General features: G+C 33.3%; 3 protein-coding genes and 1 long non-coding RNA gene across 4 annotated transcripts; 2 read left to right on the forward strand and 2 right to left on the reverse strand.

Moving 5' to 3' along the window:
• Nucleotides 1-6529: 6529 nt before the first annotated feature.
• Nucleotides 6530-7638, forward strand: LOC142524279 (uncharacterized). The gene is given in 2 exon segments (XM_075628178.1): nt 6530-6928; nt 6930-7638. Coding segments are annotated over 2 exon segments (858 nt in total). The 5' UTR covers nt 6530-6652; the 3' UTR covers nt 7512-7638.
• Nucleotides 7639-7659: 21 nt separating this feature from the next.
• LOC142524281 (uncharacterized) lies at nt 7660-8512 on the reverse strand. The gene is made up of 2 exons (XR_012814863.1): nt 7959-8512; nt 7660-7831 (listed from the first exon to the last, which is right to left on the reverse strand). It is a non-coding gene; the product is annotated as an uncharacterized LOC142524281 (long non-coding RNA).
• A 2138-nt stretch (nt 8513-10650) lies between these two features.
• Nucleotides 10651-13504, forward strand: LOC142524189 (silicon efflux transporter LSI2-like). Its single transcript, XM_075628018.1, has 4 exons — nt 10651-10788; nt 11129-12490; nt 12566-12755; nt 13058-13504. The coding sequence occupies exons 2-4, from the start codon at nt 11246-11248 to the stop codon at nt 13321-13323; spliced, it is 1701 nt and encodes a 566-aa protein (XP_075484133.1). The 5' UTR covers nt 10651-10788; nt 11129-11245; the 3' UTR covers nt 13324-13504.
• A 1498-nt stretch (nt 13505-15002) lies between these two features.
• LOC142524190 (short-chain dehydrogenase TIC 32, chloroplastic-like) lies at nt 15003-18968 on the reverse strand. The gene is made up of 6 exons (XM_075628019.1): nt 18619-18968; nt 17139-17370; nt 16607-16686; nt 15910-16063; nt 15211-15850; nt 15003-15103 (listed from the first exon to the last, which is right to left on the reverse strand). The coding sequence occupies exons 1-5, from the start codon at nt 18722-18724 to the stop codon at nt 15703-15705; spliced, it is 720 nt and encodes a 239-aa protein (XP_075484134.1). The 5' UTR covers nt 18725-18968; the 3' UTR covers nt 15003-15103; nt 15211-15702.
• Nucleotides 18969-26848: the final 7880 nt, after the last annotated feature.

A 26848-nucleotide genomic window follows, 5' to 3' on the forward strand; every position in this document is an offset into this window, starting at 1 on the left:
ACAAAACTGGGTTTATCTTTTTTTCTTGATCAATTTGATTATATTTTAATGATGATAAAATATAAATCATAATTAAATTTTAAAACAACTTATCCTATGATTTTATAATATTATATTACATGTAATGCCTTAATTAGTTTATAAACTTTTAATTTTCAAGCGGAAAATTCATTTTTTCCATCTTGTACCAATGTTAAAAGGTGACATGTTTAATTTTTTTGTAAATAAATTAAATATATTTTGCCACACCCAACTCATTTTTTGCTCAATTAACCCTTGACAACATTTTATGTTTTGTATTATAATTTATTACAGTACTTATTCAATTTGGTTAAAATCGCATTTCACCGTAACATTATAAAAGCAACCTTATCGAGCACCTAATTAGAGATTTTAATTTGAATAGAATTTATATATAATTTATAGATTGTAAATCACATATAAATTTATGAATAGAGTTTTTGTGAAATGATTTCATAAGTTTTTTGTGAAATGATCTCATAAATTTATATTCGTAAGACGGATCAACATAATTCACATATATCATGAAAAATAAAACTTTTGATATATTTTTCATGAATTGAGTTAAGTAGAAGATTTGTCTTACGAATCTTTATCAGTGAGACGGGCCAACCCTACTGATATTCACAATAAAAAGTAATACTATTAGCATAAAAAATAATACTTTTTCATTGATGACTCAGATAAGATATCTGTCTCACAAAATATGACCCGTGAGACCGTTTCATACAATTTTTTGCTTTTATACAATGTTTACTCTTTATAAGATGAGGTTTAATTCCTTCAAGTACTTTATGTTGAAATATATTTCCTATTTTACAAAAATAGGAAATTTAGGTAAATGCTTTAGAAACATATACACGTTTATTTGAAAGAGATTAGCTAGGGTTCTTGAGCTCTTTCAACAGCAATCATCTCAATCCCATGATATCATGTTCATTTAAATTTAGATTTGTTCGTTGTTATGAACTGCTTACGTATGGAAACAACGAGATATTAAGTTTGAAATCTGTCTTTCATGATCGAGAAGTAAAAATATTATTCTTCTATTTGTACCAAATTTTAATTATTACGTATTACTATTGTGATAATTTTCTTCTATATTACAAAGTTCACGGATACATGATAGTACAAAATGTCATATAATAGAAATGATTAAACCAATTCTAAAGAAAGTACGTATCTTATAAAACTTATTGACATTGTTTTGGAATACATATAGTAAATATTAATAAAATAACTTTTCTGATTTATACATAATTTACTTATGATCACATGTTTCATTTTTCTTTCGGAATAATAGGTTGTGTATATTATGAAGATATTTTGTAGATAAAATCACAATTCATTTGGATAAAGATATTGATGAAACAATTATGAGTAGGTCTCTTGTGAGACGGTCTCACGAATCTTTATCTGTGAGACAGGTCAACCCTACCGATATTCACGATAAAAAATAATATTCTTAGCATAAAAAGTAATACTTTTTCATGGATGACCTAAATAAGATATCCGTCTCACGAAATATGACACGTAAGACAATCTCACCCAAGTTTTGGCCAATGGTTATTGTTATCATTCAAATATGTCAAACATGTGTCACAAAATTGTTTGTAAATGTTGATTTAAACGAAATTACTGAATTTTTTAAAAAGTATTTCTCATTAATTTTATAGAATGTGATTTAAAAATATTTTTTTATCACATGTTAAAAAATAATAATATATAACTTCTCGAAAATTAAAGAATTAATTATGTATTAAGGTTTGTGGTCGACATCAATACACTAAACATGATAAACATCATGTCATTGTCTTAGGCTAACACAATCTAAAATTTTGATATATGATAGTGATAATTAGCAAAAAAAATTAGTCGACATGTGTTGTATTTAAGAAATTTTTTAAAATTAACGAAAAATAGTTTTTATTTTTATTTTTTATAATTATATTATTTTTTTCAATTTAAATATCTATTCATATTTCATTAATTTTTAAAAATATCATCTCGTATCTCGCATGTGTTAAATACTAGTAGTTTTAACATCAAAGTAGTTTATAATAATCTTGGCCATTAAAGCTTCAACCAGTTGGTGAAAAATCCAGGACCTCAAAACATGATTGGAACCTTAGCCCAATAAATGCTCTAATGTTCGTCCACCATACCTCTCAAGCTTGAAGCTATAATGGTTCTTCTTTAGAGTTTGATCAAATTCGAGCTCAATTAGAGCTCGATCTCCCAAATTCAACTAATGTAAAACTCTGATCGAGCTCAAACTTGAAATTTAATAGCCGATTGAGCTTGGTTTGAGCTCGATCTCACAAATTTAAATCAAGTTGGCTCATTTGCGCCCTTATCAGTCCCTACCGACGGTAATAATTAATGGATTAATATTACTATACTTAAACTTCACCAAAAGAATCAATTAAAAAAATTTCATGGAAGTGTTAATATTTTTATAGCGATGCGATAACGAACAGATGATTCGTATGTCTAAAATATTTATTTATATTTTATAGTTATATAAATATCTTCGATTAGTTAATTAAAAAAATGGTCGAGTTAAAATAAAGCCACACCAAGCACTGGTTCTCACTTCAATTAATCAAATTTAATTCATTCCATGGCACCCATTTTTATTCTTTACGAGGTGGGAAAATAAGAGATTCGTTTGTGACATGAAATTTATAAACGAGAGGATTTGGAACCGGTCCAGTCGAAATTCTTGATAGATCGGACCGGTCCGGTTTCGAACCAGATTCTACGCAAGAATAGTTCTGACTTCATTTTGCTTCAACTACCCCCTTAATGTGGGCTTTTTATTAGAGTATATCTTCGATAAAACGATTGGGCGGGCTAACAAAGAATTTGCGGGCTCATACACTCTACCCACCCTTAGAATATATTTTTTTAACCACAGAAACTCGCATGTTTTTTTTAGATGCATTCTAGATAAACTCAAACGATAAATACAGTATTCTGTAAATCACACTGATCGAGTCATTTATAACAAGCTCAAACTGAGAAGGTAGAAGCAGCGAGCAGTTGAATATACCTCTTGATAGGTACCTGTTATACCCGACCATATATAGATTGGCAAAAACTTATGTGAGACGGTATCACGGGTCGTATTTTGTGAAACATATCTCTTATTTGGGTCATCGATGAAAAAATATTACTTTTTATGCTAAGAGTATTACTTTTTATTGTGAATATCGGTAGGGTTGGTCTATCTCACAGATAAAGATTCGTGAGACCGTCTTACAAGAGACCTACTCATATAGATTAATAGTCAAGTCTCCAAAATCAAGTTTAAAAATAATATAATATATAGAAATAAATAATAATGTATTGGTAACATTTATTCGAGGTAGAAATTAATTTTAATTAAATCATAAATGGCAGACAACGAAATTTTCGACTACCCAAGCATAAGAAATGTGAGACTGCTTCTATTAATTAACCTGCCAATTGTTTAGTTTTTTTTTTTTTAAAAAAAAGAAATTATAAGCTAATTGACCTAAATCTTGGTATTTTCTGCTGAGATGTCAATAAATAACGCTAGAACGAAAGCTCCACGAGTCATCAAATCACGGTTCTCTTCCAATCATACTGATAATTTCTACATGTTCCAAATTATGTGTACATAATTTTGTGTTATATTTGGATTGATGGATTTGAAGTTAAGAATTTCAAATCATTATAACAAATTTAAATTTTTTTTTTCGTGAAAATCTATTTGACAATAGATCTCAAATCTCATTCAATCTAACAACTTTTTTAAATCTTCTAATGAATTGAAAACACAGCATCATGATGTGTACTTTTTACACGAGATGATCACGTGATCATCTCATTTAATCTAACAACTTTTTAAATTTATTTCATATGGTGTAATGTCCACAAGATGATAACTGTGATCATCTCGTGTAAAAAGTACTTAACAAGTGATTTATTTTCAACACAATAGAGAATCCAAACCTAGTATATCATATAAATAGTCAATTCAAATTTCTAGCAGTGTGGTTAAACCATTCTTTATATTAGATAATTTATGATTTTTTTGTTAAATTTAAATTTTCAACTTAACTTCAAAAACTATTTCAAATAAAAAAATAATTCAAACTCGACTCAGGTGATACCAATGGTTGAGTGAAAAGCCCGATGATAAATGGTGAATCAATGCTGACATCGTGCCTTCACGTTCCAACAATAATGTGGACAAATATGCCATGTGGGAGGGGCCCACTTTTATATAAGATAATGTCATTTTACACTTAATCGCAACATTTAATCGCTCCTACTAGGTTTTAATGATATAACAGAAGAAAGGTAAAAATTTGCTGTGGACGATTTTCATGAGTCGTATTTTGTGAGACGGATCTCTTATTTTGGTGTTTCATGCAAAAATATTACTTTTTATGGTAATAATATTACTTTTTATTGTGAATATCGGTAGGATTGACTCGTCTCACAGATAAAGATTCGTGAGACCGTCTCACAAGAGATCTACTTACTGAGAAAATTTACTCATAGAAAATAGGTTAAAAAGAAATTTATTTGCCTATTCCTTGACCTGTTTACCTTACGTATTCACAAAATTTTATTGTAGAACATAAATACCCATCGAATGAGATAAATAGATTCTATATTTATGTCTTAAATAATAATTAAGTTTAAAAAAATTTTCATATAGTAAAATATGATTTTGTTTTATCTTTTTATTATGATAAAAATAACAAATGTGTTAATATTTTATTGAGTGAATTATTAACTTAAATTTTCTAATCAACATTCTATTTACACACATTAAAAATAATATTAAAGAATTTTCTTCAAATAATATAATTTTTTCTAAATATAAATATAATTATAAAACTATATATATATATATATATATATATAACTACTTATATTAACTCATATTATTATATCATTTTTAGTAATTTTGACAAAAGAAAAATCTTATAATACCAAACAAATTAACATCTTTAAGTTATTTAAAATAAATTTATCCAAACATTTTAAGAAAGAGATTCTTGGCTTCTTTGCACACATTTCATTTATGCCTTACACTACTCTAGTTTATCCTAGAAGAAAAGATAACCCGTTTTTTAGTTACCTAATTTCGATTACTTGTTTGATATACCGAAAGTTGAATAAAACACTGTTCAACATGTTATGAAAGAGAAAATCGGGTCAAGCTGTCAACAGAAATAGGTGAGTTCTATTTTTAAAATAAGATCTCATAACTTATAAATTTTAAAATAACTTATAAAATACAACAATTTATAAATTATTTTAAATAAATTTACTCAAACAACTTTCGCCCTAAATATTTGAGAACTAAGCAACATTGACCACAAAAGTAGCCAAAAGCATCCCGTGTAAAACCCGCGTTAAGGTAAGAATATTCTTTACACCGACCTTTTAGAATTCCTCCTCGATATTTATAAAATGACCTACCTTATATTAATTTTTTAATTTAATGTATATTTGTGTGTGTGTTTTCACATACAAATATTTTCTGCCGGAAATTTTAATAATTCATTTAAGAATACTAGTATATGATATTTGGCCATTTTTGACTGCTTGAACTTGTATAAGTAATGATATTAAGTACTGATATTTTTCTTAGATGAAAATCAATTTAACATATTAAAAATATGATAATAATATATGAAATTCGAATATAAAATATTTCATATATGATATTACAATATGATTTTTAGTCTCAAACATATATAACAAATATTATTATTAACGATACGTGTCTTTTTTCGAATTAAAATAGTTGTTTCAATTTTATACTCGAAATTTTATCTTTTACATGAGATCTATATTAGTACTTAAATATCTTATATTATTTCAAAATTTTAAATGTTTTGTATCAAATTCATAAAAAAAACACAAATCTAATTATGATTTTCAGATTCAAAAGCAAATATATCTTATTCTAATGTATTTTAAATTAGGTCAATAGTTGTAAATTACTTAATCTTAATTAATGAGTGAGACTAGATATTTCCACCTCGGAAAAGTCCTGTCTCATTTCCAAGATCTAACGCAGGCCTGCCAGACCCCACTTGTTATATTACCAATTTACCCTTACGCATGATTTTTTTTACTAATCAATCTTTTGACGGATGTTTCAAATTAATGGGTAATTGTTCCTCTGTATGTATTTCATCGGTGCAATGTCACATTGAATTTCCAAATTTAACGTTAATCCTTATAATGTTGTTTGTAAACAAAATTTAAAATCGACGTGGCTGGTATTTTTATATGCTAAATAAATGAGAAAGGTGAAAGAAACAATATATTTTTAGTGCAATTAATATGTTTGATAAAGATAATTAAATTTTTGAAATCTCGGCCATGTTTTAAATTGATGTAAAATAGATTTCATTATATTATACATTTTTGTAAGAAATAATAGATTTCAGTTAGAAATTGAGAAAACTTTGGGTAAAAGTGTCTTTCTGCGAGAACCAAAGTCCGGGTGGCCGTATCAGTAATAAATTCGAAAGTCAAGCCCAAACAAAGGCAACTACGCCTTATAAATTACCCTATCTCACATCTTCTGTAAAATATATACATATCTGTATAAATCTTTCTTTGCTAATAGATAATGGCGTCTCGGTACGAGGTCGAAGTAACCATCACCTCCGCCAAGGACCTGAAGAATGTCAACTGGCGACACGGAAAGCTCAAGCCGTACGCCGTCGTGTGGATCGATTCCAAGAACAAGTGCTCCTCCCGCGTGGACGACGAAGGAGACACCTCTCCCTACTGGGATCAGAAGCTCACCATCCCCTTCGACTCATCCCTAGAGGACTCCACCCTCTACATAGACATCGTCCACGCCGACGCCGATGAGGGCACCAAGCCTCTCATCGGCTCCGCCTAAGCTGCCCCTCCGCGACGTCGTCGATGATGTCGGTTTTGGTTACCCGGCAGATCGGAAGCTCGAGCTGAAGCGCCCATCCGGCCGGCCACATGGTAAGCTTGATGTCAAAGTCAGCGTACGGGAACCCCGCTACCGTCCGGCACCGGATCCTTACCACGCGGCGCCGTACGGCGTGCCTCCGCCCGGGTCGAGGGACTACGCACCCCCACCACCATATGGAAATCCATACGGTGCGCCACCCCCACCCGTTTATGGTCAACAGACAGGATACCCGGGCTACGGTCAGCCGAGCTATGGACAGCCCACGGGTTACGGGCAGCCAGCGGTTTATGGGCAGTCATATTACGGGCAGCCGGCAGGTTACGGGCAGGGTAGTTATTACGGTCAGCCACCGCCTGTGGAGGGTAAGAAAGAAAGCAAGTTCGGGGGCATGGGAACAGGCTTGGCTGTGGGCGCGGTGGCCGGGGCCCTGGGTGGACTCGCGCTGGCGGAGGGCTTCGATTCGTTGGAGGACCATATTGCTGATGACGCGGCAGATCGCGTGGAGGATGATTTGGGTGACGATGGGGATGATTACTAATCGGAACCCGAACCAGAATCGGAATCTCGTTTGAATTTGATGCTGGAAAATTTCACTTTTCATTTGAATTTCAAAGTAATCCTCGTGTTTTCAAAACAATTTCAATATCACCCTTCTTTTAAATCCATTCCTTACTTTTTATGAACGCATAAAATATACTTTTGTTTTCAACAACAATATTTATTTACATCAGTGTCCGCAGCAGAACTCTCCAGACAGATATATAAAAATTAAAATGCATAATAATAATTCATGTTGAATTAATTTACGAAGACGGGACAGACAGAAAATTTACCTCCAACATCAACCTTCATTCCTCTCTGCACAAAATATACCATTAAATCCCAAAGTTTCCCACCAAGAAAAGTCTCGTAAAACCCATTTCTTGCAATACCCAAATTAACAAGAAAAACAACTAAGAAAGATCAGCAGATCATTGTGCCGTACCTATTTTCACAGAATATCGTGACAAGGAAATACCCATATGCTCAAGTCCATCCCACTGAAAATACGGAGTACGAGCCAGTTGAGAAATGAATTTAACATGATAAAAGATTGCATTTTTTATATCGCAGGATGTGATTCTCAGGCGCAACAATAAGATGAGATATATAGGATGAGGAACTAAGAATGCAACCAAATTCAAAAAATGGGAGTCCAACTTGTACAAGCCATTTCATTTGTCCTTTCGGTGGATGTCTCAACTCATCACGTAAATTATTTGGACGCTATCATATCATGATATGGTGAGATTTTTCAATCCTAAGTTCCTAACGTCTTTCTTCTTAAAACTACGATATGAAATAGACCATTAAAATCGAAATATAATTGAGGCATCTTATTACGATATGGTGAGATTTTTGAATATATACTTGGCCGATTAAATATTATTTTATTCAATTCAATACCAACATGCCCAAACACATAATTAATAAGTCCAAAATATTATTAATTATTTATTTATAAATAACACCTTATTCCATGTTGGTAACCCAACACGTTACAAGATTATGTTAGGGGAAAATATATGACTTACTTGAAAATGTGTCTGATTAATGAGATCTAGAATGTACTCAAGAAACGTGAATCAACATGTACAATGTGTGGTTTAATTGGCATGATTCACGTTTAGAAGTGAAAACTATTGATTTTATTATAATTTATAAAAACAAATGACACGTGTTTTGTATAATTTATTTGGAAAATATGACAAGTTTTTCATCCAATTTTAAATAAAATATGTCTCTTGTGACACGGTATCTTGAATCTTTATCTTGTAAGACTGATCAACACTACCGATATTCACAATAAAAGTAATATTTTTTCATAGATAACTCAAATAAGAGATCTGTCTCATAAAAATACGATCTCGTCTCATAAAAGTTTTTGTCATTTAAATAATATAATAGAACTTTATGCGATTTATTATTCACGTATCCAAGGAGTGAAGTCACAAACTTTGTAGTTGGCCATTGGGTTTTGATGTGTAAAGTCAAGAACTCTGAGACTGAGAGAGTATTCAAAGATTGGAAGAATTTTTATTTTTTAATTTAGTTAAATATAACAGTAATCGATATTATTTCAAATAATAAAAATAAATAAATATGACATTTCAATTGTATTGTTCAATCAGTCATTTGTTCAAATCAAAATTTCTCGTCGAAATCCAACCTTTAAGGTCAACAATAATGACTTGACTGGATTATTTCATTAACCAAATTTGTAGCTTTTATTTTCTAAAAATTACGATGACACAATCACTTACAATTAAAATTTTTCAATTTAAAATATATATCAGAGAATAAAATATGCAAATATTTTGCGAGAATAAATTTAAATAGTTGCTAACAAATATAATTCTTTTAAAAAATTGATTTTTTTTTTAAAAAAATTTAAAAATTATCCCTCTCGTCTCATTAGCTCTTCTTCTTTTCCAATACTGAGTACAACCTCACTGGACATTAACTCCTCTTTTGAAAATCAGAATTTAGTCATTGAGTTTTTCAATAAATAAAACGAAATAAAATAATAATATATTGATCGAATTAAATTTAGATATTTAATTAATGTCACCTATTTTCTGAAATACATTATATATATATATATATATTCATATTCACGGAAAAATTTAGGGTCCGTTTCCAGTAAATGTCACTAGTCCAGACGCATGTTTCAAAATTGTCCTGGGCCTGAAATCACGAATAAGACTGCTAGAGGGGGCCAAGAGGTTGTCCCGACGTAGCCCCTCCAATTCTCAAGTCAGAGACTGAGGATATAAAGGTGAGCAGCTAAAGGTGCTGCTGAAAACAATATAGTGAATTCGTCAACTGAACACTAGAACCTGATATTTATATAGGAGATTATCTAGGTCCGTGATGAGCCTTCCACCTGGTCTCAAATCTTGTTTGGGCCTAACCTCAGTGGGTCTATTTATATGAGGTAATATATATATATATATATATATATATATATATATAATTCGATCGATATATTATTATTATTATAATGAAAATATCGATGCTTTGTTTGAAAATCTGCACATTGCTTTCTGACTTGTTTCCTTTGAAATGTGGGGAGATTTCAATAATTGAAAATACAGCTCTTGTTTATGTCCTCACAAATATTGCGAGGCATATATTTGGAGACAGATAGATATGGAAACGTTTCATATGAATAAATTATTAATTTAATTTAACATCAAAATAATACATATGGTCTTGAATTTTTTTTACTTCTAAATTTATTGCCTTAAAATTTATATCGATATTTAAATTTCTTATTTCTAATCAGAAAAATAATTCTGATTTCAATTTTGGTACGTAAACAATTTTGATATTGTTTTACTTTGTGAATTAAGTTTATTTTGTATTCAAGTAAGATAGATTGCATGTGAATAACATAAATATTTGAATTCATTATTATACACACACAGCATGAATTTATATACGATCTAAAATACAAATAAATGAATATATACATATTATATCTACTTCTAAAATGTATAATAATACATAAAAATACAAGATTCATCCTGACATAATTCGGGCAGGAGGGATCGATCGCATGTTCTAGCTAGGACGTGTCTTGAAAACGTTGTCCTCGTATGCTGACGAATCAATTTCTATCCAGTTAAAAAAGTTGATTGAGCTCATGAGTAATAAATGGTGGCAGCCAACTAATTTTTTTTTACTTATATATGTTACGTTTCATTTTCTGTTCCTGTCCTGTGGGATTGAAGTAATATCACTGAGAAAATGTGCTCTCTTTTCACGTGCAGGTAATTTAGCGCTATCTTTTTAACATTTTTCTTGAATCTGTGAGTGGTTTCTTTGGGGCTGATAAGATTGAGGTGTGTTTGAAATTTTGTCAAAAACACAATCTGATTGGACTTTGTGTTCGTATTATTTCTAATATTGTAGTTAAGTTATGCTTCAAAATCTTATCTCATCAATGGGCATGTGTTTTACTTTCGTCTGAAATTCTTGAACATTTTGAACACACGGCATTTGAGTTCGTCTCAGAGTAATGAAAATATTGTTGGGGGCATTGGGATTTTGATTATCAGGCTTAGATTTAGTTTTCTTGAGGATCTTACATTGAATTATTTTGTGGTATAGCTTCGCTTTAGTATGAAACGTGGAGCAGAGGTGAATCTAATTGGATGTAAAGAATCTGAAATCTGAGGTATATATGTAAAAAAAAAGCTTAGGATTTCGATTGCAAAGTGTTGAAACATGGCTATGGCTCCAACTGTAAAAGTAGTTCTTGGCACAATCGCCTTCGCTATATTCTGGGTCTTGGCCGTTTTTCCGGCCGTCCCATTCATGCCCATCGGGAGGACTGCAGGCTCTCTCCTTGGAGCTATGCTTATGGTAATTTTCCAAGTCATAACTCCAGACCAAGCATTTGCAGCTATTGATTTGCCCATCCTTGGTCTTCTTTTCGGGACGATGGTGGTCAGTGCTTATCTGGAAAGAGCCGATATATTCAAATATTTGGGTAAGTTGCTATCTTGGAGAAGCAAGGGAGCCAAGGACTTGCTTTGCCGAATTTGCTTGATCTCCGCGGTTTCAAGTGCCCTATTCACGAACGATACTTCTTGTGTTGTTTTGACGGAATTCGTGTTGAAAATAGCGAGGCAACAGAATCTCCCTCCTCATCCTTTTCTGTTAGCCCTGGCCTCAAGTGCAAATATTGGGTCATCAGCAACTCCGATAGGCAATCCTCAAAACTTGGTTATAGCGGTTCAAAGTAAGATTAGTTTTGGAACGTTCTTATGCGGAGTTCTCCCCGCGATGCTCTTAGGGGTTGTGATCAATGCTTTGATCCTTTTGGTTATGTACTGGAAGTTGCTATCGGATAAAAAAGATGAAGAAGATCCTTCCGTGGAAGTTGTTGGAGACGGCGACGTGAGTTCCCATCGTTTTTCACCTGCTACAATGTCGCATATCCAGTCGCTGAATTCCCAAGATTTGAACTCTACTTTAGACTCGATGGGTATCCGCAGCCCTGCGAACGTCAATGGCCATGATTCGGCACTCAGAAATCGTGGGAGTTTGCCCGAGAATGGTATAATTCACAGCTCTCCTAATGTCAATGTTCATATAGATAACACCGACAAACTTAGAACCCAAGGGTCTTTAGCTGAGAATGAGATTGATAAGGTCCTAAACACGGGAGTTGAATCACTCAGAAATTCAGATGCTTCTAAAGAAACTACATATTCCGGGCCTATACTATCAAAAAGGGGTCCCTCATCTTCCGGGGTTGAGTTCGAAAATTTTGGGTCGTTCACGGATGAAAAACTTGGATTTTCCAAGAAATGGCAAAGAGTCTTCTGGAAATCATGTGTTTATCTTGTTACTTTAGGGATGCTCGTGTCTTTGCTATTAGGGCTAAACATGTCGTGGACTGCAATTACTGCTGCACTCGCTCTTATTGTTCTTGATTTCAAAGACGCCCGGCCTTGTTTAGAGAAGGTGATATTCATTTTTTTATAAAACTATTCGCTAACTTTTTGATGCCACTGACGTTTCGAGATCTTTGACATCCAGGTATCGTATTCGCTACTGATATTTTTCTGTGGAATGTTTATTACCGTCGATGGGTTCAATAAGACGGGCATTCCGAGTACTTTGTGGGAGTTCATGGAGCCATATTCGAAAATAGATAGCATAGAGGGAACTGCTATCTTAGCAGTTGTTATTGTTGTGCTCTCAAATGTGGCTTCTAATGTTCCGACAGGTATACCAAGTTGAACTCGAATGTTGTTTCTAAGAATTTTTAACACTATTTACATTAGTAATTTACATCTAAATTTTGTATTGCTATATAATCCTTGCTTGGCTGATGTTATAAATATCAAAGTTCAAGTCAGTCCTATTCAACATTGTAAAAAAAAAAAAAATCGAGCTTTTCAAGTCGAACAACTCGATTCAGTTCCATTGTACCTCTATGCTAAAGCATTTATACGTGAAGCCTTGTTCTGTAACTTGTGTAAAATTAATATTGATATATCTAACGTTGCACACTCTGGTTGTTCCTAGTGCTGCTACTCGGAGCTCGTGTGGCAGCGTCGGCAGCGGCGATATCACCTGCAAGCGAGAAGAAAGCGTGGCTGATCTTAGCCTGGGTGAGTACTGTGGCCGGGAATATGTCGCTCTTGGGTTCAGCTGCAAACTTGATCGTCTGCGAACAGGCACGTCGTGCTCAACACTGCGGCTACAATTTAACATTCTGGAAACACCTCAAGTTCGGATTTCCTTCAACGATTGTGGTCACCGCGATAGGTTTGATCCTCGTCAGAGGGTGACACTCTTTTTTCCAGTCTTAAGATTGAGTATATTTTATGCAAAATGCCACCAAAAACTTGCCATGGTCAGAGTGTAACTTCTTGGGAGTGTTTTATAATTTCTTTTGTCGTATATTATTTGTAACAAGAGATACCTTCCCTTGAAAGGTGTTATATTAATACATCTTGCTTCTTTTTTTTTAACTTAACGATACCAATCCGAGATAGTTTGAAAAATGATTTGATCAAAAATTCATTTTGAATTGTTATCTTTCTTAAATATAATTTTGCAAAATGACTTTCAAAACATATAAAATAGACAAAGACAAAACAAATCGAAACCATATAATCCAACCATGTATGATATTTGGGTATATTTTTTGATATAGAATCAGATAAAAGTCTCAGCTTTCAGTTTCAAACTTGATTGGAGAATCATAACTATCATTTGATCAAATCCATGCTGAAATCCCAGAGTTTCTTTGCCATATCTGTGTCTCCAGCTTTCGCACTTGCTTTGGCCATGTTGTTGTCCGCAAAGTAGGCACCTGTTGTCCCTTTTAGTTGCGGATGCAAGGCCAGATAACAAGTGGTTGAAGCACCCTTTAAAACATGAAGAGTTAGAATTGAACTTTCAATGCATCAAAACATAGCTAGTGGTTGGCCATGTACTTGATTCGACACGTTGATGCATACATCAATGTAAACAGGTGACGAGTATGATAACTCATTGATTTATAAGAGAGGTGTAAGTGGTTCTATAAGACAATAATTTTAACAATTTTGGCTTAATCATTATGATAAAATGATTATAAATATGAAGTAGTTACTAGCGAAATATATTATCTATAGCCTCGTTAATGAAACGAAGGAAATGTAAAGGGATTCAAGGTCCAAAAGTACAGCATATATCTGGTCTGCATGTCAAGTCGGGCAATATGGCCTAGACGGGAAAGATTAGTCGTAACTGTCACGTCCCAGAGACGGAGTTGGTCGACACCGACGTTGCTTTCAAATTTACATTCGAAAACAACAAGCATCAGAAGTACAAAATTCAGAAAACAGTCTTTTATTCATAAAATACTTGAATATTTTATTGTCTGATACAACTCAAATAACAAATTTTTTACAGCGAAATGTAAAATCAGACATAATAATGTCTTAACAGATGCAACGGAATATAAAAACATAAATCAAAACTGAGAAATAACAGTTTTCTTCACCAGCCCCAAAACTGATTTTGCTCCTCTTCTTCTAATATTTCTTCATCATTCTTATCTAAGATGGTTTTGGTGGGTGAGTGATATGGTTGTCACTCAGTAAGCGGGGGCGGAAATAACTCTCAGTTTTCAAAACCATTTTCAACAGAAACAATAATACAAATAATATACAGCGGGAATAACTCTCAGTTTTCAAAACCATTTTCAACAGAAACAATAATACAAATAATATACAGAAATTCTTACTTTCAGAACAGAAATCAGTATTAAGGAATAACGGGTTTCAGAATAGAAATCAGAACTTAAAATTTAACAAGTAAGCATTGAGCACGTTAGTAAATTTCATGGCTAAACTGATATTAGTCCCCTATATGTTCTCTCCTCTAAGGGGTGAAGTCAGTAATCAGTAATCAAGAATCAGTAATATTTCAGAATATATATTCCTACCATTAGTTCACAAGGTTTCAACGCTTCATAAATCAAACTGATTTCAAGATATTTATACATAAGCCCACTTACAGTAATTTGCTAGAAAGTTTCGGTTGAAGTCTGGAATCTGCTTGTCTCGCTACTGGATTTTACTGCTCGAAAAATGCACTCTCTTAGCTCGAATTTCAAGTGATAACTCATGATTTGTGTAACACCAATTCAGAGATTTCAGGGTGTTATTTATAGGTAAAATTCTTACTGTTAGTCTCCCAATTAATAGCCATAATCTGCCATGATGTGCCATTAACCTCCTTTATTCTATGTTAAATGATTCAGTTACAAATCATAAGTAGAATCAGTAGATGTCTGCTGGAATCTCGCGCTACTGAACTCTTCTGCTACTGGATTCTATCTGCTGGAAAAATAACAGCTTCTGAAATATCAGTTGCTGTTGGAATTGTTAGCTTCTGCTGGAATTTTTGCATTGCTACTGAATATTGCTAGCTGCTACAAAATGCTAGCTACTGCTGGAAATTCGGGTTCTTACAGTAACTACTCCAGGATGAAGTGAATTTACCGTTATTTCAACACCTTCTTCATGTTCAAGATCTATAAAAGTTCAGAAATTTAAGAATCTTCAGATATTTTAATTCAAATCCAGAAAAATTGGTAGATTGCACAAAATAGCCTTAAATGTGTGCTAAATCAAGTCCAAAATCAGGGGAACTCTTCAAATATTGTTTTAAATGTTTTAAAGCGACAAATCAAAAGTCTCACCCTCGATTTTCTTCAATCTTGCTAAAGGAAAAGGCATCACCTTAAGGCGTCTGGCCAATTCATTAGCATGCAGTACTAGATTAGAGAGTTTAGATTGGCCATAAGCAAGCCACCTGTTGTATCTGCAGACAGAGAATCGATGTCTGATGAAATCTGCTAAAATGAAAAAAGGAAGGTGCGCCCTTCTTGATTATTAAGACTGTCAAAGCAAATTCCCTCTCTATACAAAAAGCGGTGAGCCTCTGATGAAACATTCACTATCCTTCCCTCCATTTTAGTCTCCCAAACTGTCTGTTCCATCGTGACTAATAACAAATTCGTCAAAAGAAAGTGACCTGAAAAAAGATTATTCGAATATTTCAATGCATGAAGCTTAAGTTCAGAATTAAAAAATTTCCTCGCATATGAGCACACAAAATAAATTTGAAGAAGAGGTATAGATACTGATACTCACGGTAAATTTAGGGTCCGATTCCTGCAAGCGTCACTAGTACAGACACATGGTTTTGAAAGTGTCCTGGGCCTGAAATCAGGAAGAAAACCGTTAGAAGGGGGCCAGGAGGGTGTCCTGGCGTAGCCCCTCTGACGCTCAAGTCAGTGACTGAGGATATATGGGGGAGCAGCTAAGACGCAGGGTTTTGAAAGTGTCCTGGGCTTGAAATCACGAAGACAACCGTTAGAAGGGGTCCAGGAGGGTGTCCTTGGCGTAGCCCCTCCGACGCTCAAGTCAGTGACCGAGGATATATGAGGGAGCAGCTAAGGGTGCTGCGCTCAAACCTGGTATTTATAGGAGAATACCTGGGCCTTGGTGGGCCTGTCTTCCATTTGGGCTGGGGATGAGCCAATGGTAGTGGGCCCATCTATGGAGTATCAGATACCTAGGTGGTTGGTGGCAAACTGCAACTCTATATGGTCTTTCGATAGCTTGAACGTTGTTGCCATAATTCCTGCATTGCTACTGACAGTGGAACATACAAAATCCATACTTAGAACATGCTAGATGCAAATTGTACACTTGACAGAAAAAATGGACATGGCGGATGTTGGGAACAACTTCCCCTGTTATCATATGTATTGACTATGTGGAACAACATTCTAAATGCGGTGCTTGATTGTTAAACAGTTTAAAAAGATCTTAATTTCAATGATACCACCACATACAAAGCCTCCTCCACATTAATTGGTTGTGAATCATATCGAAACTCATCTTGAACATAAATGAGATATTGAACTATCTAGGTGATAAAGAACTCCTAAATACATCAAATACGCGCGTATAACTTTTGATATAAAAAAAAAAAAATCAAATCTGACAAATGATTTTTCTAAGCATATATTCCTACACTCAAATTCAACAAATGAAATGAAACACAAGAGTTCAGCCATAAGTGTGTTATGTGATCTACCTACATTAAAAGATTAAGTGGCCGCCCGGATGAAGTAAACTCAGATGCAAATTTTCTAACAGATGCCATTGAGCTGAGATCTAACTCCATCTCATCAACTTTCGCTGCAGGAATTTCGTTAACTATTGCTTCTTTCACTTGTTTTCCAGTAGAAACATTCCTAACACCCAGTACAACATGCACGCCACGCAATGCAAAAACTGGAGCAGCTTCTAAACCTATACCACTCGACGCCCCTGCAAGTAAAATATGAGGATTTGAGCAAGACTTGGAGGCACTCTGGGATTAGGCCATCTCCAACCCATATCCTCTATTTTTCATCCTCTATTCTCTATTTTTAAAAACCTTCTCCAACCCACGTCCTCTAAAAATATTACAAAATACTCCATTTCTTTTTTTCATTTTCAAAAACACACACATATAATTATATAATTACATAATGTATTATATAACCGACCTTAATTAATTCGATAAACATAATACAACTAAACATGTATTAAACTCAATTTATTTAACATAATACATTTTTTTTACACGACAAACATAAACGACAAGATACAATATTCATAAAATAAACATAAAATATAAACGACATATATGGTTTAATGAACAACACATAAATTGAACTTCACCATCAGGGTCCGACCTTCCACCGTACTAGTGTATTGTTATGATTGCAATTACCAAAAATCGACGTTTAACTGTATTGTTGTGTGTGTTTTTTAAATTGTTGGTGATATCTTTTAATTGTTTGTGATGTCGTTTAGTATTGTCTATTGTTTATCATCTAAAAAATTCTCATGTTTATCAAGTTAAATAAATTAAATAGACAATAAGTATTTCTAATAAATTATGTTATTAATTTTTGTGATCATTATCTTGTTTATTATTTCCATTTCATGATTATTATAAACAATAGACTTATAATTAATTCAAGAAAATAATAAAACAATTAAAATAAATTAACTAAGTATAAAAATTATTTAACATTAAAATTAATTAAATAAATAATTTGAAATATAATAATATAAAATGGAGCAAAACAAATACATAAAAATACAAAAGGACTATTTTACCATTGTTATGATGACATTTCAGTAATTTGATGGAATCTCCATGTTGATCTTCAAATGTACAGTGATCCTCTATTGCAATCTCCAAAATGGAGATTGCATTTTGCTCCAACCCATACTCTAAGATTTTCTCCAACATAGAGATGAAATCTCTAAAATAGAGCCTGGGTTGGAAAGAAACACATGCTTTTCCAAGGATTAGAAATCCCAAGTTAAGAATTTAAAGATAAACTTCAGCATCAGTCATTTCTATTGCTTTTCCATCCAAATTTTTCTTGGTACATCATTACAAATATCAAGGATGGAGTAGGCCATTAAATAAATACATAAAAAAACCAGTAGGAAAACCAACATTTTCTTCTTCCAAATCAGTTAAAATCAAAACCACGATCTCTTCCTCACATGCTTAACCTGTAACAATGGCAGTGAGCCCGGACCCATCAATTCCATTGGTAACTTCTTCAGCAGTAGACCAAGAAGAAAACCCAGATGTGCCATTCCTTTTAAACAGCCACATTTGCTGAGATAGATCACTCCCGTTCACAATCTTCCTCGAATCTGAAACGGAGTATTCAGACAAACAGTCGGCGAAATCTTCGAACAAATGACGTTCGACCGGATTATGTTTTGAATTTTTTGAAAAAGTGGCTTGCGTGTGTGGATCATAGGGAAAGGGAGACGTGTACGCAATTCGTGGTGTTCCATTCAGCCATGTTTCTATTGCTCATTCACCATTCACGAGCACGCCACTGCAACCAAGTTTCTTGCAATCCATGAGGTTTTAACATTATTTTATTATTATTATTAATTTAAATTAATGATAATATAATGTTGTATTTAATTGATGAATTATAAATGCATAGCTGTAGTTTTAGAGAAGCACGATCATAATATCCAACAAATTCACTCTGACATGTTTGTATAGTGTTTCATATTAATTATAATGAATTCAAGCTCACTCAATAATGTAGATTTTTGAAATTCATTCTATTTTGTATAACTAACGTATAAATAAATAACATGTTGATTAAAAATTTCATTATTTAATAGAAATTCATGTATTTTAAATACATTCAACCAAAGGCAGTCTTAATGATATATCCAAGTGATCTCTGAACTTATGGCTATTGAAAGCGGTTTAAAGATCTCGCAAATGAACAACCTATCGCTTCATCAAGTCACCTCAGATTCTCTACTAGCCGTGCAAGCAGTCACAAGGTTGGAAGAGAATCTAAGTTACGTAGGATCAATTGCTACAGATATCAGAATTCTCCTGGACTCCTTAAGTAACACTTCGCTGAGCCATATTCGACGATCGGCGAATGCGGTTGCACACTCGATCGCTTCTTTTTCTATTTCTTCCTCCTCTCATTTTGTGTGGGAGACTGGAGATTTTCCTATTTGGTTGATTCGTCTTGTAACAAATGACATTTTAGATATTCAATAAAGTACAAGCATTGACCTTAAAAAAAAAAAAAACTTGATTTATTATATTTTTCCAGAAGAAAATTGATAAATAAGTACATTTTGCTCACATTCTGTTTGATTTTATTTTGACACTTTTTTTCATGCAACAAACTATTAATTAATAGCAATTATTAAGTTATTATAAAATTAGTTGGAGTTCCACATATTCGAGCTTAATTTGTAGGTAATGGAAAAATCTCAAACTATGAAGTAAGTTCACAACCTCAACCAAATTGAGGAAAATATTATATAAAATAATTTTGATAATCAAGCTTGCTCAAATTTATTCATACAAAAGTCCACAATATATTATTTTAAATGATTGGATGAGAATAAAACAATGAGACATGGAACACGCGATTGTGGACTCTCACGAAACAATAACAAGGCTCGGTTTATTTAAAGCATAAATCTTGCCTTCCATCATTGCCCCCATGTGAAAAATAAAAATAATAACGGACCTAATTCCTTCCAAAACTTACTCCTATTTTGTGACAGAAGACCTCTAGTAAAACGGAACCTCTGCTAGAAAATATGTAATAATGGACAAAAATGTAATAAATTGTATGTTTTTGGATGGGTAAATTGCTAATCTTGAAGCATTTAAAATAGTTGAACACACGCATCTGAATTGGATATGAGGAATTTTAAAACAAAAAATGAATGATGAATCTAAAGAGATTCTTGTGAGATATATATACATCAGGAGAATATGGAATAATACTCAAAAGAATTATTCCACAATTAAAAAAGAAATCTTTTCTATTGTTAAATGTATCACTAAATTTGAAAGTGATCTTTTAAATAAAAAATTTCTATTACGAGTTGATTGCAAATCAGTAAAAGATATTCTTTTAAAAGATGTAAAAATTATAGCATCTAAACAAATTTTTGCTACATGACACGCTATATTAGCATGCTTTGATTTTGATGTTATACATATTTTTGGAAAATCTAATTCTTTGCCAGATTTTTTAACCAGAGAATTTTTACAGGGATCTAACCTGGAAGAAGATTTTGAAAAAACCAACAATAGAGAAAAAAAAAAATCCTTAAACAAGTCCATGACTAATAAAAGAGTCAATACAGAAAATGATAAAATTCCTGATGAAAAATTTGACCCCGTTACTGAATTCGCATATGATGATACTGCATGATCCTTATGAAGATTAAGATCCTTTTGCTTTAATAAATTCTTGATACCATAGTGCTTATCAACATAGTTTTTCTATTATCATGACCTAATAAGCGTGGTAAAGTAATGTAATAATAAAGTAATGTAATAATATAATATAATATAATAATATAGTGGAAAAACCCACTACATTTGTATAATGTTCCACTACATTGGTTGATAATGGAATATGTATGTCCAGTACTCAATAATTGAAATTAGAGCTCTTGTTTATGTTCAAACAATTAGTGCGAGGCATATATTAAATGGTAACTGATAGATCAGAATATTAATTAATGGAAACGTTTCATATGAATAAATTATTAATATAATTTGACATCAAAATAATACATATGGTCTTGAATTTTTTCTTCTTCTACATTTATAGCATTGAAAAATATATCGATATTTAAATTCTGATTTCTAATCAGAAAATAATTCCGATTTAAATTTTGGTACGTAGACAATTTTGCGTTACGAATTAAGTTGATTTCATGTATTCAAGTCAGATAGATTGCATGTGCATAATATAAATCTTTGAATTCATTATTATACACACATATCTGATCAATTACTTATATCACAGCGTGGATTTATATACGTACGATAAAAAATACAAAGAAATGAAGATATACATATTATATCTATCTACTTCTAAAATGTATAATAATACAGAAAAATACAAGATTCATCCTGACATAACTCGGGCAAGAGGGATCGACCGCATGTTCTTGAAAACGTTGTCCTCGTATGCTGACGAATCAGTTTCTATCCAGTTAAAAAAAGTTGATTGAGCTCATGAGTAATAAATGGTGGCAACCAACTAAACTTTTTTTTTTTTAAACTTATATATGTGACGTTTCATTTTCTGTTCCTAGTAATATCACTGAGAAAATGTGCTGTCTTTTCACTTGCAGGTAATTCAGCGCTAGCTAGCTTTTTAACATTTTCTTGAATATGTGTGGTTTCTTTGGGGTTGATAAGATTGAGGTGTGTTTGAAATTTTGTCAAAAACCCAATCTGATTGAACTTTGTGTTCGTATTATTTCTAATATTGTAGTTAAGTTTTGCTTTAAAATCTTATCTCTTCAATGGGCATGTGTTTTGTTAGATATTTTTTCATAATTTATTTTGTTGATATAGAACAAAGTTACTATTGCGAAAATTACAAGAATCGACATGTTCGGTCAGGTCGAGGGGATCGACCTGCTCGATCAGGTCGTGGGGGTTCGGGGACAACGCCTCCAAAAGCTATTCAGAATCCACGCAAAGAGTAAGACAACTCTTTGAAACAACACATTTTTCATGATATGTTTTCATGAAAGGGTGCATTGTTTCAGTGAAGAGTCGCGTCCGTTCTGAATCAATGTTTCATTTCTATATTTATGGCATCATTAGTTCAAGAAATTAATTCAGATTCTGATTTGATTTAGTCACCTACAAATTCAGAAAATCTCCATTGTATTAAGAGAGAAATTTTTCGTATCCCTGTCACTAAAACGTGGGAGAAAACATTTCTTAAAAGAAAGCTTTACAAACGTGGCTTGGAATTCATTCACATATTCAAAATAATCTCACAACATGTTTTACTTTCGTCTGAAATTCTTGCACATTTTGAACACACGACATATGAGTACGTCTGTGAGTAAGGAAAATATTGTTGGGGGATTGGGATTTTGATTATCAGGCTTAGATTTAGTTTTCTTGAGGATCTTACATTGAATTATTTTGTGGTATAGCTTCGCTTTAGTATGAAACGTGGAACAGAGGTGAATCTAATTGGATGTAAAAAGTATGAAACGTGGAACAGAGGTGAATCTAATTGGATGTAAAAAATCTGAAATCTGAGGTATATATGTAAAAAAAATGGGACAATTAAAAAAATGATATTAAGACATGAAAGATTTAAAAAAAAATCTGACTTTTTTTTTTAAAAAGAAGGAGTTAACTATTTATTATTAAATTAAACCTTAATTAAACTTATAACTTAATAAATTAATTGTTCTCTTGTCTTTCTTATCGGTCGACGCACATCTTCCCCAATTAAAAAAAGGGATTGGGTTACCAGCTCCCCAAATTTAAAAACCTCATCTACCACATCTACTACTTCCGCATTACATTAAATCGAACTTGACCACCTGTTGTTGCTCATTCCTCAGATCTAGATCTAAATCTACTCCTGCATATCTTGCCCGATTCTTCTGTATTTGAAGATCAATTCTTTTGTATTTGAAGAAAAATCACAGTAAGTTTTCACCATTTTTCTTGAACCCCGTTCATTGTTTTCTTCATGTAGCGATCGACCAAAATTAACTCGGTCGAACAAGAATATTTTTCGACCAAAATTTAAGTCGGTCGACCGAGAAGTATTTTTCTTGGTCGACCGACTTAATTTCGGTAATACTTCTCGGTCGACCGAAATTATTTCGATCGACCCAGAAATTCTTCTTGGTCGACCAACAAATTTTGGGTCGACCTAGTGTGGCCACGCTTTTTTTTATTATTAAAAAAATTTTGCTCATTCTAATTATCATATTTTTTATTTTTTGGTGAATTTTGTAAATATGCCAACAGTTATTGTTGTTCATTTCGATGAGAAATGGGAAGTGATAGAGGATTTGGTATATAAATGGAATCCAGGGCCCAATGCAAAGTTTGTTGTTATTCCAGTGGAGAATGATATTTGTTATTTTGAAAATTTAAAAAGTGAACTATACAGAGCTGGGAAAGTAGAAGATACTGCCAACTTAAGGTTGAGTTATCTTCTAGATTTGCCGTGCTACATTCAACCGAATTATATAGAGAATGACCATGATTTGAAAGCATATTTGTATCTTGGTTGTCCGAGAAGTAGACCAGTGCTTCAAGTTGAAATTGAATGTGTTGCTTTTTTTGATGTTTTTGATAATGTGCACGGATATGGTATTGATGAAAACAATTGCAATTTTAACGAACAAAGACATTTTGATGATTATTTTCACTTGAATATTGTTTATGTGGATCGTAATAATAGCAGTGACTTTTTCGACGAAGCACATAATGTGGATGTCATGCATGTGGATCGTAGTAACACAGACGAGTTATATGATGAAGCACGTAATGGCACAAATGAGGTCGAGACAAATGTGGTTGTAAGTAATGATGCAAATTTGGTTGCTGATGTGGATATTGATAATGACACATTTTCATTCATGGATGGTTCAAACTTGTTTGTTGGTCAAGAATTTTCAAACCGAGAAGCGGTGAAAAAAGAGCTAATTAGAATAAGTTTGGAAGCTGCTTTGAATTTGAGACGGTTAAAAGTAGCCAAAAAGTATACGCCGTAAAATGTGTAGTATCTGATTGTAAGTGGAGAATCTGGACCTCAAAGATTAAGAATGATTCACGTGCATTCTCCATTCGAACATATTGCAATACACACACATGTGGTTTGACTGGGAGATGAAAGAGAATCCGTGTAGCGAGTTCTGCTGTTGTTCGTGATATGTTGGTGGATAATTTCCAAGGTCATCCTGTGTCAATTGTACCAAAAGCGGTGATGGAGATGATGCGCAATAGTATGAATGCTGATATATAATATTACAAGGCTTGGAAAGGAAAAGAACTAGCAGACAATATGTTGAAAGTTGATCCTACGAAGAGTTTCTCTATTGACTTGTTATTTGCACATGGTTGAGCAGATGAATCGATGAAGCATAACAGACATATTTGTCGACGAGGAAAATCGATTCAATTATATGTTTCTTGCCTTTGGTGCATGCGTCAGGGGATATCGAAGTATGCGGAAAGTTGTATCAATTGATGGTACGTGGTTGAAGGGCAAGTATAATGGTGTTTTACTGGTGGCATCGGCACAAGATGGAAATTATCACCAATATCCTTTGGCGTGGGGAATCGTAAATGTCGAGTGTACTTCTTCGTGGAGTTGGTTTTTAACGAAGTTGTTAGAAGTAGTATCAGACGAGGATGAACTGGTGATAATTTCAGACAGGCATCGGGGAATCATTAATGCGGTTACTACTGTCTATAGAAATGCGCATGTGGCATTTATCCAAAAAATGAAAACTAGATGGCAAAAGGAAGGGTGCAACCGAAATATTTTTGCATATTGCAAAAATTTATAAGCCTTTCGAGTTTGATATTGCATACGATGATTTTAGGAATAGATATCCTGAGGCATCGCAATTTTTGGACGAGAGAGATTCACTTAATAGATGGACTCGAGCATATTGTTCGAAGACCCGTTACAATATTATGACGACAAACGGGGTTGAGTCGATCAATGCTAGACTACTTGAAGAGAGGAAGCTGCCAATCATTGCACTTTTAGATTCTTTGCAGAAACTGGCCTCGTCTTGGTTTGCTCGATATCGCCACGCATCAATTGCAAGAAACACTAATCTGACCCCTACCATCGAAGGGATTCTTCGTAGCAGGTTCACTGATGCCCAGGGAATGCAAGTTTTTGAATTAGGACGTCTGGAGTTTGATGTTAGGAGCCGTGGACAATTTGGCCATAGTGGACCTGGAATCAAAAAGATGCACATGTCGAGTTTTTTATATTGATAGAATCCCATGTGCTCATGCCATTGCAGCCAGTTGGTTAGCCAAGATTGATTTATATGATCTGTGTTCAGAGTACTATTCTACAATGTCATGGTGCATGTCTTACTCAAAGACTGTGTATCCCGTTTCGGAAGAAAATGAATGGCCACGCAATATTAATTTTTCATTGATGTTGCCTCATTTGTTAGAGAAGAGAGTTGGCAGAAGAAAACAAAATAGAATTCCTTCAATCATTGAATGCAGCAAAAGATAGAAGCATAGGCTGGAAGTTTGGGTCGACTTGTAATTTCTGGGTCGACCCAAAGGTGGAATTGTGGGTCGACCCAAAGGCTGGAACTTTGGGTCGACCCACAAGCTGCCTTTGGGTCGACCCACAAGCTTGTGGGTCGACCCAAAGGTGGAATTGTGGCTCGACCATTTGCTTGAGGGTCGACCCAAAGGCTGGAACTTTGGGTCGACCCACAAGCTCACATGTTAAAACATATAACATAATTGTGAAATTACGATTTATATTTTTTTAAATGTAACATAATTGTGATATTGTGATTCTGTGATTCATATGTCAATTAAAACATATAATATAATTGTGAAATTAGGATTCATATTTTTTAAAATATAACATAATTGTGAAATTATGATTATGTGATTCACATGTTAAAACATATAACATAATTGTGAAATTACGATTCATATTTATTAAAATGTAACATAATTGTGAGATTGTGATTCTGTGATTCATATGTCAATTAAAACATATAACATAATTGTGAAATTAGGATTCATATTTTTTTAAAATGTAACATAATTGTGAGATTGTGATATGTAACATAATTGTGAGATTGTGATTCTGTAATTCAAATGTTAAAAAATATAATATGATTGTGAAATTACGATTCATATTTTTTAAAATGTAACATAATTGTGAGATTGTGATTCTATAATTCACATGTTAAACCCTAAACCCTAAACCGTAAACCCCAAACCCCAAAGCAACATGGATCGACCCAGATATCAACATGGGTCGACCCAGATATGAAGAGGGGTCGGACCAGATATGGGTCGACCCAGATATGAAGAGGGGTCGGACCAGATATGGGTCGACCAGATATGAACATGGGTCGACCCAAAAGCACCATGGTTGACCCAAATATCAACAAGGGTCGACCCAAAAGCATAGTGGTCGACCCAAAATCTACTAGGGTTGACCAAAAATCAACAGAGTCGACCCAAACTAACAATAAACAAAAACAATGTCCAATAATTACATAAAATTGTCCGATGCATCATAACAATGATCAATCATTATGGAACATATTACAAGCTAAAAAATATCTAAACTCAGATAGTATTCTATCATCTAAAGTTAGTACTACTTGCTCACTCTTCCTCGACAAAACATATCCAGCAAAAGCTAACACAAATGCTCCTGAATCT

Source organism: Primulina tabacum, chromosome 14 (genome assembly GCF_025594145.1).
Source record: "Primulina tabacum isolate GXHZ01 chromosome 14, ASM2559414v2, whole genome shotgun sequence".
Taxonomy (NCBI): domain Eukaryota; kingdom Viridiplantae; phylum Streptophyta; class Magnoliopsida; order Lamiales; family Gesneriaceae; genus Primulina; species Primulina tabacum.